The following is a 20,857-nucleotide window of genomic DNA, read 5'->3' on the forward strand; positions in this document are numbered from 1 at the left end:
AGTTTAATTGTGAATACTGTGTGCGTGACTGTTGAAGATGTATTTATTGTGATTTTGGTTGCCAAATTTACATATATTGCTCTTCTAGGATATATACTAATCGTGTGTTACGAAATGCGAAATAATGAAATAATGAAGCGATTTCTTGTGCAGGAAAATACGTGTGATTACGTTACCGCTATTAGTGACGCTAATAATAAATATAGTTGAAAAATTTAGGGAGGTATACTCGGAAGAATGGCATTGTTTAATGCATTCCTCAAAATCTCATTCGCATGTGTTTTGTAGTGTGTTTCGGATGCGCATGATGAAGAAGAACAAGACTGAATTTCGTGCTAATATGAACTCCGAACTGTTAAGTGCTCTGTTAGTGCAGAGGATGCACATGATATGAAAAGAAAAAGCATGTCACCAATGTACGTTTACCAAACAGAACCTACAAGCTTTAAATTAAATGATATGTAAGTTAGTAAGATTACGGGGGGGGGGAATCTGCGACCGCTCCCCCACCCCCCTGCCCTAACGGCTGCATTACGAATTACCTTTCTTGAAAGTTGGCATCTCTGTACCCATTGACTGCTGTTCTCTAAAGAAAATTTGAAATGGAGGAAAATACGTTTTCGTAATAAATGCTTAAATAACGTGGCCGATAGCAGTTGTTAACTCCTTAAAAATAAAGACTGAAGTAAACGATATCTTAATTTTAATGTTATATACGGAAATTAAGTAATAATGTGATACACCTCAGGATATGGCAGAGTACATCACTGATTTCAGAGGATATTCCATATCTTCTCGCGACTAGTTATGGCTATTTACATGTAAATTTTTCGCGAGGAGGTTATTTCTCTACATGCATTTCAAATATGTTTTCATGATAGACTACATATACGGTTAGGTTAGGTGACGCTGTTTGAAGAAGAAAGCCGAGGTGTTTGCCACAGAAGTCTCTGGAATGATACCGTATTTCTCCGAATCCAAGACTTTTTTTTCCCCAGAATCTCATGCGAAAACTCAAGGGTTGTTGCATTCGCAGCCTAACAGTAAGTTAATGGATACCACTGGCAACTACCGCCATAACCACGCTGCTTCTTTTCACACGCGCACAGAACTTGTTGACAATGAACGACCACCTCTTTACTACACATCGCTAGCCTCGACAACCGGTTGTACAGAGCCCGTGTGTTTCTCAAATCTGCAGAATGGCATCAAAGCGTGCGACCCTTTCAATTCTTAGAAAAGCCATGGCTACTCGGTGGCAGTCATAACGCGTCTATTGTACTTGACGCTTAGTAAAATTAAGGTTTATAGACAGCAGGAATATTTTCATGATGGATAGCCGTATTGTAAAGATACGTGGAAAAGGTATTGCCAGCAAATTTTCAACAGGTTCTAGTTGATATTATGATGCCAATTATAAGTTAATGTTTATTAAACACGATAATGTAGAATTGTGCAGCCGCAAGTAAATACGGCATAGGCCGAACTGAAGCCAATATTTGGCGTTAGCATGAAGACAAAGAGCTAAAATAATTCGCACTGTACAAAAAATACATTCAGTGGTCCGCGACAAGGACGCTTTAAAGAAGTCGAAGACGACATTGTGAGGTATGTGCACGAAAAACGCAAGGGCGGAATGACCACGCTGTGGCGCAATAAACTCGTTCGTTGACCTTCAACGTTCGCGATTAGGCCAATACATCGCTAGCCGCTGAATTTGGCCGAACCCGACAAGCGAGACGCTGCGTAAAAGTAAGTTTTATAGACAGCAAGAATAATTTCCTGATGGATCGTTGTATTGTAGAGACCCGTGGAATAGGTATTGCCGGAAAATTTTCAACGAGTTCTCTTCGGTATTATGATGCCAATGTTGAATTAATGGTCCTTAAACCCGCGGAAATAAATAATTGTGCAGCCGCCAAAAATAAATACGGCGTGACGAAAGTCGGTGTTCGGCGTCTAAAGATAGTAAAAAAATGCGTAGGCCTACTGTAAGACAAGGCATTCGTATGATTTTTACAAACTTCTTTTTGAGCCTGATTTAAATTTTTTTGAAGGAAAAAGTGGGGTTCATCTTAAATTCGGAGATATATTTTTTTCAGAATGAAATTAAACATACTTTAACGTAGTATCAGATTACGAAAAATAACAAACAGGTAAGCCGTAGTGTGGATATCATCTTCGGAAACGCAAGTTTTGAACAAACTGATTGCCGTTTCATACCGATTTTAAAGTGCATGAAGGGTTTTCCGACTATCATACAAAAATCGGATATAACGACAATCCGTTATAGCGAGTAAATTTTTCACTGTTATGAATTCTCGCTACAACGGACTTCTACTGTAACTGCTTCACCAGTCGGGTTTCTGGCAGTCTGAATACATGACAAAAAAAAAAAAAAAGGCAATTCTCGTTTGCCACATTGTATCTATTATTGATTCGCTTTCATGATATACCACTTCATTAGGTAATCTCCATTGGCCATCAACTTGGTGTTTCCTATTGATTGTCGTGATGATTCTTTTATCTACTTTCTGCAATTTATCGGTTGTTGGTTTAAAGTTCAACTTGACGAGTGTTTCAGTATCGTTATTTATAAGTTTCATTTCCGTATTGATTGGATACACATAAGTGTGTTTCACTAGCATAAGTTTCTTTGGGTTTTACAACTGTCTTGTAATGTCGAAATTTAGCATTCGTGGAGATTTTTTTTAATAAGTTGGCCAGGTTATACACTGCAGTTTTCAGTTTAGATGTTTTGCTGTAGATCGATGTTTTCTCTTTAGTGTTCCAGGTTATAAGTTCTCCAGGATATTTGAACTTGTTCACAATCTTAATTTGTTCACCATTGTCGAGGTGAATGGCTGGTGTTTAAATACAGAAGATCAGCACCATTCTGTCTTTTCAAATGAGATTTGCAGCAATTTTCTAGAATTCTTCAATTTGAAATTTAGCTTCTTTCACACTACTTGCTAGTAATGCAAGATCACCTGTGAATGCTAGGCAATAAAGTTTAATATTTCTGCTTATCTTGATGTTTGAATGGCATTTCTTTATCCATTCTCGCATGACTTTCTCCAGAGCACAGTTAAACAATAATGGCGTAAGTCCATCTCCCTGCAGTCCAGCATGGATTTCAAATGGCTCAGACAATTCACCTCTAAAGTTGACTTTTAACTTAGTATTCTTAAGAGTGATTCCAATAAGATTGAGTTTTTGGTGTAAACCAAATTCGTTAAGGACTTTCAGTGGTGACTCATGATGAATACTGTCATAAACTTTTTGAAATCAACAAAAGTGATGGTTAATCTCTTGTTCCAAACTCTGGTGTTTCATGATCCACTTAAGACTGACGATTTGATCGGGATAGCTTCACCCTGGTCGAAATCCTCTGATTTTTCTCCCAGTTCCAGGTAAAGTTGTTCCTGAATTCTTGTATATATAATTTTAGATAAAATCTTATAAGTAACATCAGAGAGATACCCCGATAATTACTGAGATTCGATCCATCACAGTTTTTGTGCAGTGGCTGGGTTATTGCTGTAGTCCATTCCTCAGGCATTTCTTCAGTATTGTTTATTTGGATTCTTCCATAGTTCTGCTAACTTTTTATTCTCTCCTGCTGCTTTGTAGTATAATATTACTGAAAAGAATTTATAACTAAATTGTGTTTTATACAGGTAATAAATGTAATAATCAATAAAATTATAATGGTCCAAATCAAGATTCGTGATTTATTTGCAACAGTTCAGCAAACGTTTCTCCAGTCTGAAAATAAAAATCGACTTACTAAGTTAATTGTCATTAATCAGAGCATTAAAGTTAAAATATTACACTAGCAAAATTTATTGCATTATAGTGAAATAGACTTCCCAGTAAACTGTTCACCCAAAATCTGCTGTGTCGCTATCGTTGGTTTCGCTGTCTGATGCACAGTCCTCGCCGCTGCTCATATCAGTATCATATTCTTTGTTACTCTGGCACACTGAATCATCTTCGGATCACTGGTGCGTTCGAAATAAGTATTTTTGAAGCTCTTGGAGACTAGTTCAGGTGGTGTAAGGTCCCAACTCTTCATTGCCCATGAGCATAAGAAGTCAAAAAATTGACGCCTAATATTTCCAGCGGGCATCAATTGCTGATCGCCGCTCATCCACTCGTCAAATAATAGTAAGTAGTCTTTAGATGGTTTTTTAATGTCCAGCGGCTGCAAAGTTGATGTTAGGTCACTGAGAATGACTACCTGTTTTCTTAATTTCATTCAGAAGTTGCTTCACTTCGTTCATGACGTGACCTCTGAATCCATCTAAAATAAGCAGAGCCAGTTGTTTCAGTAGTGCACCAGGTTTTCTGTCCCACACAATTTTAACCCAGTTTAGCAAGAGTACGACCATCCAGCCCTTTGGTTGCACTCTTCCATGAATTCCACAGGGAAAATATATTTGCTTAGTCAGTTTTCCTCTTGAAAATTATGTAAGGCGGCAACTTTCTTCCATCAGCTGTGCATCGTAATTTCTCGCTACTGCTGATTTTCATAAAATGGGCTATACACTCCATGATCCATTTAGTGCAACATTGCTGGTGCAAGGCACATTGAAAAGGCCTGGAACCCAATCGGCTTTACGATTTGAGCAAGTGTGAAGTTTCCTGGTGCAAACGTAAGACAAATCGGTGAAAATTTACAATCTTGTCTGTAATCAGCAACCTTTGACAGTGTTGTTCTCCTAAGCGACAGATTGTCGTCGCATGAACCTCATGACTCGCCCTAAACTGAGTTATGGGAATGTTATTTTTTGTGATACCGCCATTGTTACGTATTTCAATGACTAACACACACACTTCCCTGTTTCTGGAGGACATTTAAACATGCGTCTACAATAGTTGGTATTTTTAGCTTGTCTTTAAATTTCTGCTAGTTATGTATGCCAAGATTCCACTCGCTGAAACTTTTCTTTCCACAGCTACGTTACCGTGTTGTTCAGCGAAGACAATTACCTGTAGCTTGAAGACCGCAGAATAGTTCCTATAATTATCGGTAAATAAAAGTACACGCTTCACATGTTATGTATTGCTGTGTAAATTACTATCTATAACTTCAGTATTATATTCAAAAACAAAATGTTTCTACAAACACCTCAAAGACAAAATAAAACTTATAATTTTCTAGCACACGTGTCTACAGTTATCACATCTCTTACAATCACACATATGCATCTGTACATTCTGGAGCAGTCGATACTTCCGCGAAAGTACCTAATAAACACGAAACTGGGGGGGGGGAACCTACATACCCCCACAACATGGAGAAGTCCACTAGAGGAACGAGTGTGTGTGGTGTCAGTATTTCCCGGCGACATTACCGATAAACGATAACTTACAGCCTTAGTCACTGGTGAATAAACTGTACTGTCTTGCAACCATGTTGTCAAACTACGATAAGCCATGCTTTGTACATATACCGGTATTGTCTACTTATCTAGTTATTGATTTATACATTGTACAATATCTCGCAAACATGACTGTTGCCAAATGGCTGATAAGCCATGTACGTATGCAAATTCATATGCAACTTTTACAACTTACATGCAACCAGCTGATTTACTTCTCTGGACATACTTCCTGATTGTTACTATCCACGTGTATAGTACCCTCCAGAAGTTTTAAAGAACGAAGCTATATTTTAGTGTAAACTGTTGATACAACTTCAACACTATAAACTGGGTATGTTAGTGGTATGTGTGTTATAGTGTTTTAACAGACTGAACAGCTTTGAGTTGTATTCTACTTCGTATCTCAATTACAAGAGTTCATTTTGTATATTTAGTACTTTTAACAATGTGTAAAGGATTGTAATGCATGTATTTTGCCATGTGAAATATATCATCTTACTTTTTCTTTATCCAGTTTCTGCATTTATGGCACTCCTCCACTTCCTCTCTCCTTCCACCATTCCACTTCCATAATTTTGTCCCAGATCAGGTTTCTTCTTGCACTCTTCTCTATTAAATCAATCCACCTTGTTTTAGGTCTCCCTCTTGTTTTCTTTCCCTCAAACTTCATCTGTGATCTGTTTGGTGTTCCTTCCTCCACCATCCTCTTTACATGTCCAAATCATTGTAGTTTATTCCTATTCATTCTCTCGTTTAGGTTTCTGTTTAGACTTCTTTCTAATATCTGTTTCTTCTCGTCTTTCTTTTCATACTACTTAGGTATTTCATTTTGCTGGCTTGAATTCTATTAACATCCCTGCTCTTGTCATTGTTCAGGTCCCAGCTTCATAAGTCAGTATGTATATATATATATATATATACCGTACATTTTGTACATTCTCTTTAAACTTCCTTATTCCAGACAGTTTCTTACACTCTGGTAGAATGCATTGCCCTGTTCCATCCTCTTGCTTATCTCCATGTCTAGTCTTGTATTCTGAATTCATTCACTCCCCTGGTATTTGAAACTGTCCACAATTTCAAGGCTTTGACAGCCAATGTTCAGTGTCTTTCCCTTGTCTTTCTCATCGTGATAGCACCATGGTCTTGATTTTTTTTTTTTTTTCAGCACTGATTCTCATACCATACCTTTTAATTTTCTTGTTCAGTGCTTCAAGTTCTTGTACATTTTTGCTGTTCATTCCCCAAACCACAATATTGTCACCGAGCTCGATAGCTGCAGTCGCTTAATTGCGGCCAGTATCCAGTAATCGGGAGATCGTGGGTTCGAGCCCCACTGTCGGCAGCCCTGAAGATGGTTTTCCGTGGTTTCCCATTTTGACTCCAGGCAAATGCCGGGGCTGTACCTTAAGGCCACGGTCGCTTCCTTCCACTTCCTAGGCCTTTCCTATCCCATCATTGCCGTAAGACATGTGTCGGTGCGACGTAAAGCAAATAGAAAAAAAAAAATATTGTCTGCAAATGGTAATAATTCAATGTCCCTCTTTCCATAGGCTTCCTTTGTCTCCTGTGCAATTTTGTCCATAACCTTTAGAAACAAGAGGTGACACCACACTCCCCTGTCTTATTCCAGTTTAATTTCTAAACCATCAAGTTTTCCCAACTGCAGTCTGTAGGCTGCTAATGCATTTATACTTTCCTTGTACCATTTGTATAGTTTGTGTACCCAATCTCTTTATGACAGTTCCCTAAACCTTCTCCCTAGGACTTGTAGACCTTCCACTTCTAAACCCATATTGCATTATATATATATATATATGAGCCATGCAAATGCTGTTTGACCATCTTCCTTTTTCATGTTTGTATGGTTTACTTTTATGAAAGTATGGAGTAAAGAAATCAATCTTGCAGATTGAAGGAAGTATGAAATCCCATCCGTTAACTTGCTTAGCTTAAATAAAATACGGTTCCTATTTTCTTCTATCATGATTCTTATGCAATGGCTATAAACTAATTGTTCAACATTTTTCAGTTGTGGCGTGATGGCCGTGGTGCGGCCCAGAATATTATTCCAGCTTCCACCGGTGCAGCAAAGGCTGTGGGCAAGGTGATTCCTTCCTTGAATGGAAAACTGACTGGCATGGCCTTCCGTGTTCCCGTGCACAACGTGTCTGTTGTGGATCTGACCTGCAGGTAAACTGAGCATTTTCTTTCTTGTGAAGCCAGTAACTTAAATTCAAAGTATGGATGTTACGAATCTTTTGTTACTGGGAATTTTAAATTGGAAAACGTTTCACCCTGGAATTTGTTTCAATGCAGTACAGTATAACCCCAGTAATCTGAATAAGGTCTGCAATCCTGTGTATACAGTGCGGTATAAAGCTAGCGTTATCAAACACAAAGCAACTTGTGTTGAGACAGAATGTGGTGTTATTTGTAGTCTTGCTATTGCTAGTTGAGTTACACAGAGCTCGATAGCTGCAGTCGCTTAAGTGCAGCCAGTATCGGATATTCAGGAGATAGTGGGTTCGAACCCCACTCTCGGCAGCCCTGAAGATGGTTTTCTGTGGTTTCCCATTTTCACACGAGGCAAATGCTGGGGCTGTACCTCAATTAAGGCCACGGCCACTTCCTTCCCACTCCTAGTCCTTTCCCATCCCATCGTAACCATAAGACCTATCTGTGCCGGTGTGACGTAAAACAAATTGTAAAAAAAAAATTGAGTTACTGTGTTTTCATACCAATGTGAAATTCACCTTAGGAGGAAAATATGGTACAATGCATTACAAAATATAGTAATGTTGCTTTTATGTAACACGCATGTTTTATAAGTATCACATTTCCTGGTGTAATGGCTGCATATTTTGTGCCTCTTTCCTTTTGACAGGAATAGGGTGAGACTGTTGCGTACAGAATTTTAACCGAAATGAGAGCGCTTCCGAAATTTGGAAAGCACATTGATTATTTACAGGAACAGAATCCATCAAGTCATCAGATCATGTCAATAAAATAATTTTAGAAACAGTCTATTTCAGATCATTTTCTTCCGAGTTAGTCTCTTGCCAAGCTTGAAAGTCAACAAGCGACTTGCTGATTCATACTGAAATGCAATTAAAATTTGAAAAAATACTATGAAAAATGACTAGGTTTCACTCATCAGCTCCTGAGGTATCGTCTCTCACCTGCTCTGTTCGCTGCTACACGAATGCAATGAGAGCTTGCTGAGTGAAAATTCTCGCTCAACTCTCTTCCAGTTTTAACCTGTGTATATTATCACTATCTGCTGTGCGATTCCTATAGCTTCTTATAATACAAAGCAAATCGCTAAACTCACGTAAAATCATTTGCATTGTGAGACTAGATTCTGTTCCTCAATTGCTGGTAAGGAAACTACAGAAGCTACCATGCTTGAGGACCAGCGTACCATTCAATGAACTACCAGTGCATACCTGCCAACATTTACGGTTTATCCGTAAAATTTACGGAAATTGCAGCATTTAGCGGTTTTATGGATGGACGGTGTCATTTTACCACTTCGCAGACAAAATTTGAAATAACATTCAATAATCGCTCCACTTCCGTACAATCGATTGTTTGTGTGGGTCGAAGCACTCTTGGTCGAAGGCAAGTCCATGATAGTCGATAACTCATTCTTTGATATGATTGTTATTTTTACCGTGTGTTGTGTTATTTGAATTGAATTTAAAGCCGGGATAACCGTTCTTCCATGTGAATCTTGGGTGTCGACAGGCTCTTCTCCGCAAATTCTTTGTTCCGCTCCGTTCGCTTGTTGTGATTTAACCTATATTCTTTGACCACGCGAGAGTGTTCGGGTTCGTGTTATAACTTAGTGTTCGCAGTTTCCTGTATTCGTTGGATTAATTGCATTCGTTCCAGTGAGTTGGTATACCGCTGTTAGCGAAGCCCATTAAGTTATAAAGAATAATAATTAAATTCGTTCCACGTGTGTGTGACATTTTAAGTGTTTTACTGCCTTGAGTGTTGGTTATAATTTTGTGATGTTCAGGGGTCCAGGTTCCTTTCGATGTTTCAGTTTGTTATTGGACATTTTTATACAATATTCCTATTGTACATTATTGTGAATAAATCCAGCAAGAAACATTACTTCCAGACATGTAAAGAATCATATTCGGTTGATTTTAAGTGCATACTAAAATGAAGGGAGAAAAATTTGCCTTTTGCACAGTATGTGAGTGTGATATTAATATTGCACATGGTGGAGGCAACAATTTAGGTGATGGTGAGTTATTGGCGTTCAGACTTCCAACATAGTGAATGATCTCCAGGATACAGATAAATCCCTTTTCTTTTCATCACTGAGAAACTACTTTTCTAGTGTTTGTGACTAAATCAACAAGTTTCCACTCAAGGTTGTGTTAAAGCATGCTCAAATTGCTAGGTTAGACAAAATTCAAAATGCAGTTTTCTTCCATTCGTTTCATTCTTGGAAAGGTTTCCTAACATGTTATGCAAGGAAGAGAATTAAACTACAGATGAGGTGGTGAACGAGTTCAGGTTGATGGCACTTTGGATGCAAATCACGATGCTGCAAGCGATTCCAATTGGGCACAAACATCAAGAATTTGTGGAGCCGAAGGACTTCTTAAGTAAAACTGAATTTCTAGAGTAATGCTGTCTATTCTCACCATACCCCCTAGCAATGCAGAATGTGAACCTGAATTCAGCCTTGTGAAGGAAACTAGAACAGAGTTCAGATCATCCATGTCCAATGAATCTCTGGAGTCTATTTCTATTTTTAAGACCAGGAGTTCTGGTCCTTGTTAGGAAAAAACATTTTCTCAAGACTTTCTGCAGGAAGCTAAAAAGGCCACAACTATGAATTTCAAGTCGAACTAGCATTTGATTTGCAATGTGTATTATATTATTTCTTGCCTGTGTTACGTTAAGAGTTTTGTTGTGTAAAGCCTTTTTCAATTATCGCATATGCGCTTAATTTAACAAGGACATCCTGTTATGTATGCTCCAAATTAATATTCACCACGCCTGCTGCTGTTTAACATGGATTTCTTCTTGTTATATTAATCTACAAATCATTGGCCTATGATGTAAGTAGATATTTCTTTTAAGTATCCTGTTTAAAGCATGAATTCTTGTATTTTGTAGCCCAGAAGTTTTATTATTTTCGTCAAGCCAGGGTACGTCGAAAATCGTTAGATATTTTTGTCGCGCGTGAGTTTTACTGATAGCCCTTTTCAAAAGTTGGCAGGTGTGCCAGTGCTTTGCATCATTTTCATAAACTCGGCCTAAGTATAGACTATTGCCGATTGAACGCACCAGCCTATCCCAGCAACTTGTGTTGCTGGATACTTGACATCACCTGAGTAACTGGTGACATAACATCATTCCTCTGGAGAACATCATCCATATACCTCTACTGCAGGTGATAATACGATCATACAATGAGCTAACTGTGCCATGAAACTTTAATGTAGGTTCAATGATGTAGCAATAAAAACCACTACTATAGATGACTACTCGTATATATTTTCACTAGATGCATATACAGTATAACAACCCATTGAAATATGTGCACAGTAATTCTCAATTGACAACTGATCTGTCAAGCGGTGTCAACAAAACTATACAGTGTAAAAAGCTAAAGGTTTTCATTTACTTGGTACCATTTGTTGTAACCTTAAAGTAGCATGCATTTGTTGAAACTAGTTTCTTACCAGAGACCATCAGTCAATTAAGGTAAAGGCAAGACATGAATATAGATAAAATCAAGTAAGCATGAAATTGAATATAAGGAAACTAAAGATTTGAGAAATGCTCATCACACACATGTCCTGTGCAAACTCTCAGCTTTCCTCCAATTTGAAGACTGCACCTCACAGAAGACCAGGTGAAGTACTGAAATACCAGCACGTGGGGAATCTTCTAGAACTCAGTTCAGCTGAAAAAAGTATGAACAGAAGATGGGAAAGAGTTGAGATGTTAATTTGTTTCCAGCATGATAAAGAGGCCTAAGGTGGGGCTGAGGGATGTGGAAGGGTGGGTAATTGCTGGAGGGAAATAAGAGGATTGAGTACTTAATTCCTAATTTCAATAAAAAGAAATGAATAGATCAAATAAAAGGTTGGTTTTTTTTATATTTCATTATTTTGAAATTGGGATTAAAGAATTCATCCAGGTAGATGAAATAATTCTGAAAGATATTGATCAGAGAGTCTTTGTTACCCATTTTTAAGATTTTTAGATCTTGATCAGTATTCGTGAACTTCTGATGAGTCCATATGTTTTCCCCATAGCTGAAAATCTATTATTTACGTGAATTGACATGTTCTAAGTACCTCATGTCAAAATTTCTACCTGCCGATAGGTGGACAGCTACTACATTTAAGCATATAAACACCTGATCTATGGAATTTATTATTATTAACTGAGTTTGTGTTGTGTATAATTGATGCATTGTCTGTTTTATACATTTGTATGTTTTTGAAAATGTTTGAAATCTGGTGTATATGTGTGTTATTAAAAGTGAAAGTAAAAAATATTTTGTTAGTTTTTTCCTCTTTAGTGAGAGTAGTGGTAAGTCGATGTCTATTATTCCTTCAATGAAATTTTTAGTGTATCCATTGGCCTTGGCTATGTTTCTGATGGATTTTATTTCATGTATAAGATCTGTTTTGTTTTTTTTACATTCAATTACTGTAGTATCATCTACGCATCTGTCCCAAAATTGAATGTTGTCAAAAATATTATTGTTAAAAATTCTGGTGTGCTCCAAATAATCAAGGTATCCCAATGTCAAAAGATCGTATACATGAATTAAACACAATCAGAAACATAGCCAAGGCTAACGGATATCACAAAAATTTCATTGAAGGAATAGTCACTTTCCACTACTCTCACTAAAGAAAAAACTAACAAAACCTTACTTTCCACTTTTACTTTCAGTAATCCAGATACACTAGATTTCCAAAGTTTTCAAAAAACATGATGTAAAAATATCTTCTAAAACTAATAACGAAGCAGTTCTACAAAACACTATTATTATTATTATTATTATTATTATTATTATGTCGACTTCTGAAGTAGCAGCCTTCCTGTTTCAAAACCGGGCATTCCAAATACAGGGCAACATGCTGTTATTAGCCGGTAGGTAATACCACTGCACTGATTCAGCGAGCCATGAAAGGACTGTTATGACGGTTTATTCCAGTCTGGTGCAGACACTATTTTCAGGTACAGGACCTGAGTTTTTTGTGATCTCAAAATTGTTAGTCCACAGAGAGCAATTTAACTGTAATTTAACTGTACTATAGTATAACATTCTTCCAGTGCAAGTAGAGAAATAACCTGTTTATAAATTTACGTAATACCCTCTGCATAATTTAACCAGATGCGAGAAAACAAACCTACCTCTGAAATCAATGATGCACTCGGCCGTATCTTGAGGTGTATCCCATTCTTACTTAATTGCAGTATTTAGCATTAAAATTAAGAGGTCGTTCATTCAGCCTTTATTTTGAACGAGTTGACAGCGGTTATCGGACACTTTCTTTACGGAACCGCAGTCGACAGGTATTACTAATCGACTCCGACATCACCTTCGAACGTTGACGAGAGAACTCTCTAATGGACATAGCGAGGAAGCGATGCCGAAGGTGGGTACATAAATATTGGTAACGGAAAAACTTGCACGCGCTTAATCCCTCGTAATAACGGATGCATAAGTGATAGGCTCTTGCTGTAACCAAAGGATAATAACACAGTTTGATATAGGACTTTTGAAGGGACAGGCAAAACTTGTCGTTATAACGGGGGTCTTGTTATGTACCGTACTTGCTATAGTGAACTTCTACGGTATTTGATGTATCTTTTAAATGTAAATAAATTGTAAATAATTTTTAAATATCTTAATTCCTTGAATAATTTACGCATCCAGAGTTTTCGTCTGTATTTTTCGTTAAAAAAAAAAAGTGCGTTAATTACATGAGAAAATGCGGCAAGTCATTCAGGCCTCTTTCAGACGGCGCGGGAGTAAAACGTGCCCGTTATGCGCGGTTGCACTCGCTTCCGCTGACTCTTACAAGACGGGTCAAGTGGTGCAAAACTCCCCCGCGCTTTCTAGCGGATCCGTATCAACACTCTTTCAATGCGGGTAATAAATATGGACCATCATAGTCTTCGTTTACACTTAAAGTACAAAAATAGTTCACTCATGCTGTGTCCTTAACATTTCGTTACACAAGATGGGTACAATTTTGATACTCTCTCAATAATGGGTCTAAATGATATCACTCTTTCCCAAACACAAGACCACTGATATTTGACATTAAAGTTAAGTTCAGTGTCTATTTCGGGTTCCATAACAACTGGTATACATTACACAGGAAAGTAAAAAAAGCACACGAATAACTTTTAAATTGAAAATGAGGAATACTGTATGTCAAATGGGTGAGAGCAGGCCTACTTTTGTTTGTCTAAATCAGTTTCTACTTTCCAATAGGTACACTATACAGTTTTGTACTGATGTCACAAGCAGGATCGATCCATTTTGTATCATGACATGCATAAAACTAATGTCCAATAGCAAATAACAGTGGGCGTGGGACTGCAACTCACCACTGACTGCCCGCTCAAACATTTCTCCCGCGCGCTGTTACTTTCCGCTTCTGCGTCGTCTGAAAGATTCTATTTGAACAATCAGTTCTTAGTTCAGGCCTAGGCAGACCAGCGGCTGAGCGCTGAACCCGCATCATCTGAAAAAGTCCTCATAAACGTAAAATTAAGCACCAACATATCGGGTGCAAAGAGACTGTCTGGTTTGGGAATGACTCCCCCTGCAGCTGTAGGCAGACACGCAAGTGTGCTCCGTGGTCGTGAAATTAGGTTCTCTACCAAATCCTTACCCATGCCAGTTTTTGCTGATGTCGTGCGTGTAATGTGGCCAGAACGATCATTTAAATTACTTATGGTGGGAGTTACAAACGTACTAAATGTGCTATCCAGGTTTCTTTAGCATGTATTTAATAGGCACGTCCTGAAACTTCGGAATAATGTTGTAATAACCAGGGAAACATGCTAGAGGGAAGTCTTCACCTGTTTAGACTGTATTTTCATTTATCTAAGTCAGTAAGTTTAATGCAAACTACTTAGTTGCCATAAATAAAACAGGAGGGGCCTTAACACATAATGGGTATAGAATGTACCTGTCTGACAGAATCTTTAGTGGGCCGATGACCTTCGATGTTAGGCCCCTTAAAACAACAAGCAACAACAAAAATCTTTAGATTACACGAAAAATTAAAAAATAATAATCTTATATTAGTAACTGCCCTCTACCTGCAGGAAATTTGTCATCTTGAAAGAACAGAGTTAATTTTTACCTTTTGAATGACAAGACTAAAATTTCCAACTTTCCTGTTAATAAACTGTAGTTTGCAATCACACTCATGGGTGGGTTTTTAGCTTTTTGAACAGTGAGAAACTGTCACTGACAATTGTTGGTCAAGGGCAGCATCTTAAAACAAAGTACCGTACTTCACGGCATAATCGTCGCACTTTTTATACCAAAATTTTCGAAAAAAAATTGTAGGGTGCGACCGTTATACGATGAATATTTAATACCAGTATTTGTATTGCTCAAAAAATGTATTTATAACTAAATTGTATTTAATACAAATTTAAGATGCACGTAATACTCGCGTTTATACATCAGAATAATTAAAATAGTCTAAAACAAAATTCATAATTTTTCGCAACAATTCGGCGAACGTTTTTCCAACCTGAAAATAAAAATGAACGTATTAAGTTAATTTGTCATTAATTTGAGTATTAAAGTTAAAATATTACACTTGCAAAAAATTATCGCTTTGTTGTGAAATGCGGTCTTACCGGTACGCAATTTATTCCAAATCTTCGGTGTCGCTATCGCAGGTTTCGCTATCTGATGCGCCGTCCTCGCCTCTGTTAATACCAGTATCAGATTCTTCGTCTCCCTGCCACACTGCGTCATCTTCGGAACCGTCTAGTGCGTTCGAAATCCCAGTCCTTTTGAAGCTCTTGGAGACTAGTTCAGGTGGTATAAAATCCCAACTCTTCTTCACCCACGAGCATAACAAGTCCAAGGGTGGACGCCTGATATTTCCGGCGGGCGTCAATTGCTGATCGCCGCTCATCATCCACTCGTAAAATCGACGTAAGTGGTCTTTAAAGGGTTTAACACATACGTCTAGTGGCTGCAAAGCAGATGTTAGGCCACCAGGAATGACTATCTGTCGTGTCTTATTTGTAGTGAGAATTTGCTTCACTTCGTTCACGAGGTGACCTTGGAAACTATCTAAAACAAGCAGAGCTGGTTGTTTTAGTAGTGCACCAGGTCTTCTATTCCACACAGTTTTAACCCAGTCCAGCATGAGTTCTACGTCCATCCAACCCTTTGGTTGCACTCGTACATGAATTCCACGGGGAAACTGTATATTCTTAGGCATCGTTTTCCTCTTGAAAATGATGTAAGGCGGCAACTTTCTCCCGTCAGCTGTAATGGCTAGCATTGCCGTGCATCGCAACTTCTCACTACCGCTGGTTTTCATTAATACACTCCGTGATCCTTTTAGCGCAATAGTGTTGTTGCGAGGCATATCAAAAAAGATTGGAGTCTGATCGGCATTACCGATTTGAGAAAGCAAGTACAAAGTTTCCTTGCGCAAACGTATGACAAATCGGTGAAAATTTACAATCTTGTCCGTGTAATCAGCAGGCAACTTTTGGCTTAGTGTTGTTCTCCTTCGCACTGACAGATTGTGTCGTCGCATGAACCCCTTAATCCACCCACGAGTCGCCTTAAACTGAGTTACCGGTATGTTGCGTTTGCGCGCTACCTCCTGTCCCTTAATTTGTAACATTTCATATGATAACACTGCAGCCATTGTTACGTATTTCACTGACGTACCTAAACACTTCTTTGTCAATTATAGGAAACTTCCCTGTTTTAGGACCTCTAAACGCGCGTCTAGAAAGGTTTGTGCTTTTTAGCTTGTTTTTTACTTTCCGCCAGTCACGCACCAACTTTTCACTCAAAGAAAATTTTCTTTCTGCAGCTTTGTTCCCGTGCTGTACAGCGAAGGCAATTACGCTTAGCTTGAAGCCCGCAGAATAGTTTCTATATTTACCAATAATAATCGCTTATAAATGCTTCACACGTTAATGTTTTGCGATATAAATGACTTTCCGTAGCTGCCTCTGTGGATCAGCGGTAGAGTGTCGGCCTTCGGATCCCAAGATAGCGGGTTCAAACCCGGCAGAGGTAGTCGGATTTTTGAAGGGCGGAAAAAAGTCCATTCGACACTCCATGTCGTACGATGTCGGCATGTAAAAGATCTCTGGTGACACATTTGGTGTTTACCCGACAAAATTCATTAAATCTCAGCCATAGACGCCCAAAAGAGTTTCGGTGTACTCGGTCTGCCATCTAGTGGGGGGCCTAGAGTAAAACGGAACGTCGAAATTGACGAGCAGACAGCCACATGGCGTCAAATTGAAATGTCTGCACACGGTAGCTGAGGCCATACGATTATTTTATTTTTATTTTAATGACTTTCCGTAATTGTTCACTATTAAAACAAATTATTTCTGCAAACATCCAAAACACAAATTAAAAACTTAAATTCTCACGCACACATGTCTACAGTAATCACGTAAATCTGAAACAAATAAATGCATCTGTGATCTGTCCATTCCAGAGCAGCCAATACCGTTATTCAGCAAGGAAGCATGCAACAATTTATCAGTTTAGTTCGTTGGTTGCGACACTACTGCGCTTGCGCAAAGCTCGCAAACCGGAGCTCTAGCTAGCGCGGTGTAGATCTACTGTATAGTTGACTGTATTCCGAGACGTCAGTAACAAACATTCATTTTTTTCAATTTCTTTTAAACATACGGTAATTAGGTTATTTCTTCCCAGTTATTGATGATTTTACATTACATTACTGACGAGTTTATAAAATAAAACTTTAATAGCATTGGATAATAATTATCTTGACTGCTTGGATAAAAGTTTTCATCCCATGCCCGGACACTTATGACGTAGTAGTAAGATAAGAGTCTAGCGATGACAACTGAGACATCGTAAATAATTCGGCTGAATAATTCCGTGGAAATCTGCGTTATCGTCTTGGATTTCACTTTGTGCGCAATAACACAGGAGCCGGCCCCATGGTGTAGGGGTAGCGTGCTTGCCTCTTACACGGAGGCCTCGGGTTCAATTCACGGCCGGGTCAGGGAATTTTACCTGTATCTGAGGGCTGGTTTGAGGTCCATTCAACCTACCTAGCCGGTATTTCCTGGCGACGTTGCCGATAAGCGATAACTTATAGCCTTACGTATTTCAAATGGGAACTCATATGTAGGTGGTGAATAAATAGTACACTGTCTCGCGACCACGTTGTCAAACTGCCGATAGTCTACCGGTAAGCCATGCGTCGTACATATACCGGTATTATTTATTTATACGTTGTGCAACATGTCACAAACGTGACTGTGTTGCCAAATTGCCCATAAACCATACACGTATTTAAATTGCGCATTCATGTGCAACTTACGTTGCAGTTCCATATACCTTTTAACCAGATTAGTGAACAAAATTTGGACGTGCGACGATTATGTAATTAAAGGTTTAAAGTCCGATTTTTGTATTGAAAATAAAGGATGCGACGATTACGCAGTGGCGATGATTATGCCGTGAAATACGGTATGTTCACATATTTATAAGTCACCATGTGTGCCTTATAAAAATCTCCATAATGAAGTCGAAAAAACCCTTGCCTCTTTGCGGGAAGAATAATTAAATTTCATAATCTCACCTTTTCAGTATTCATCAGTAACCTGTAGGTTGCATGATATGGACATGTAACTGGTACAGAATAAGGAATATATAGATGCAGTACATAATAAAAAGTACGATGTGAAATGAAGTAATTTATTTTGATCCTACACTTTAAGAAGGAGCAATTATTATTGCTCTACCTCAACAAGTATGTTGTAGTGGGCAGAACAGAAGGTGAATGGAAAAGAGGGAAGTACTCACAGGATACTTTCTTTAGTTCCTGAATTGACTTCCCACCATAGTTTCATTGCGCTTATATATTTTTTTCCTTAAAAATTTGTGTGCAGTTATTAGTCATGGTTGGTACAGTGCTCCTGACTTACATAAGTCTGGAAGTTGGAATTTTTCATCCACTCTTTTGGCAAATCTGTTCTTGCCAAACCCGAGAAGGGTATCACATTCATATCGTATCAGTTTAAGTAATCATACTGTGGAAAGACCTATCTGTGACCAACGTAAACCAGATAGTAAATTTAAAAAAAAAAGAGGGGGGGGGGGGGAAGGAATGAAAACTCTTCAGATTAAGGTATTCACAAGGCAAGTTTGAGGAATCTTTTGGAATTTTTTATAAATGTTATAGTTTTCACCCTTTTGTTTAGTGTTAAAACAATTTTTAAGCACACTGAATTTACTGCACTGTGTGGGTCATGTAGCTTAGGGTTTGAATTCAGGAGATTGTGCATTTAAATCCCAATGTCAATTGCCCTAAAGATAGTTTTTAGAGTTCTATTTCTTGCCCCTGGGGCTGTACCTGTACAAAATCTTAGTTGCCTCCATCCCAGTCCTAGCCCTGCCCCATCCCATTGTTGTAAGACCAGTCTATTTGGTGTGACATAAAGCCAATGACAAATATACTGGTATTCATTTTACAAGGATACGTTCTGTTTAGTTTTTGCTACTAATTTTGGATCTTTTTGAAATTTCTTCTAGAAGACATGCTAATGTATTGTTGATTGTTGCTTTTAGTCACTCACTTAGATGCATTTCCTTTCCTTTGCAGGTTGGGTAAAGGTGCATCTTATGATGACATCAAGGCAAAGGTCAAGGAGGCTGCAGAAGGTCCTCTGAAGGGAATTTTGGCTTACACTGAAGATGATGTTGTCTCCTCAGATTTTATTGGTGATGAACATTCTTCTATTTTTGATGCCAAGGCTGGCATTCCTCTGAATAACAACTTCGTGAAACTCATTTCATGGTAAGTCTATAAATCTATACGGTATTGTATTACTTCTCTTTTTGTATGAGTTTGTTGCAATGTGGTAATCTGCAAGGGCTGTTTGTTCGTGGCAACACTGTTGTATGTAACCCATGTGGTGGCCATGGTCATTAAAGGAGTAGAGTACAAATATAGTTATTTCTTTTATTGCTCTAATTTATTTCAGGATGACCTGATAAATGCGTACGTCTGTGTGTGGTTTTTTTTCCAACTGTTCACTAATTGCTGGCTATTTACAAGTCTGTTCTCTTCATGACAGGCAGCCAGTAAGGTGGTCTACCTGGGCAGTCCATAATCCATGCAGGGGGTTTGAACACTGTTGTTGACCGCCACACACATGCACGACTGTTCCCTTGGTTTAACTCCAGATAAGGTCCTGTAATTCACACAGTAAACTCCTAAACACTGACAATCAAGCAGCAACAGCTCAACAGTGCTAAACAGCAGGATATCACTTCTCACAATGACCATTTACACTGTTTCAATTACCCTCATGACGACTGCTCCATGGCAGTCCACAATCCATGGTGGTACACACACAGTACTCAAAGGTAATAGGCGGCTAGTACTCTGTTCAGTTCACTACGATACTGACTCCAGCGGGGCACAGACAACAACCGGCACTTCTGCTGCCAAGCTCAAATTGCTCGCTCTACGTTGATATGCAGTCAGTATTTCAAGGCAGTACACACTCCATACTCCACTCAGCGCTCAGATACTGACACTGGTGGCATCCAACACTGTCTCCCCAGTCCGGTCTTGTATTTATATCTCGGTTGGTTACTAGAATATTGAGGGCTCGGCTAGAGGCAGAACATATTCGTTGCACCTCCTGCGGGGAAATCGGGTAAGACTACAATATGGGGAAAGACCAGCCATGCAGTCAGGCTGGGAGCTCCCGTTTGACTCTCTGACGAAGCGGGTTACGACAGGGCTGATGCGCAGTATGGTCAAACATTGTAATAAACTAGTCCTGTTCAGTGGGAAAGAATTTGTCAGAATGTTGCCTGACATAGTAGAAAAGGTGGTAAAATACAATTTGACATTACATGCCAAAAACCTGGATTTAATTCTAAACCTTTTCACAATGTTCATATGGACTGTGGGCACATGGCTCTGTTGATCAGTCAGACACATAGACCCCTTGGCATTAATGGACACGTAGGCTGTCCGTCAACAGTTTCAACATCTACCTACTAAATTATCCTACAGCTAGGTGCGCAGGTTACCAATGGGCATCAGGTAGAAAGACTCGCACCAGGTGAGCCGAAAATGTCCTCGCAGACTTCTGGCAATGAAAGCCATACAATACTTTTGTTCACCAGGAAACTGAACCAGTGTTTCTTATGTATACATACGTTATGGTGATACCCGACC

The 20,857-nt window shown here is 38.7% G+C and overlaps 1 protein-coding gene across 1 annotated transcript in view; it reads left to right on the forward strand.

Annotated features, from left to right (window-relative positions):
* Positions 1-20,857, forward strand: part of LOC136881942 (glyceraldehyde-3-phosphate dehydrogenase 2) — a 38,802-nt gene that overhangs the window by 15,481 nt on the left and 2,464 nt on the right. The window contains exons 6-7 of the mRNA XM_067154409.2: positions 7,423-7,583; positions 19,265-19,459. Coding sequence (XP_067010510.1) covers positions 7,423-7,583; positions 19,265-19,459 — 356 coding nt within the window. The remainder of the gene's footprint in view (positions 1-7,422; positions 7,584-19,264; positions 19,460-20,857) is intronic.

This window comes from Anabrus simplex, chromosome 1 (genome assembly GCF_040414725.1).
Source record: "Anabrus simplex isolate iqAnaSimp1 chromosome 1, ASM4041472v1, whole genome shotgun sequence".
NCBI classification, from domain to species: Eukaryota; Metazoa; Arthropoda; class Insecta; order Orthoptera; family Tettigoniidae; genus Anabrus; species Anabrus simplex.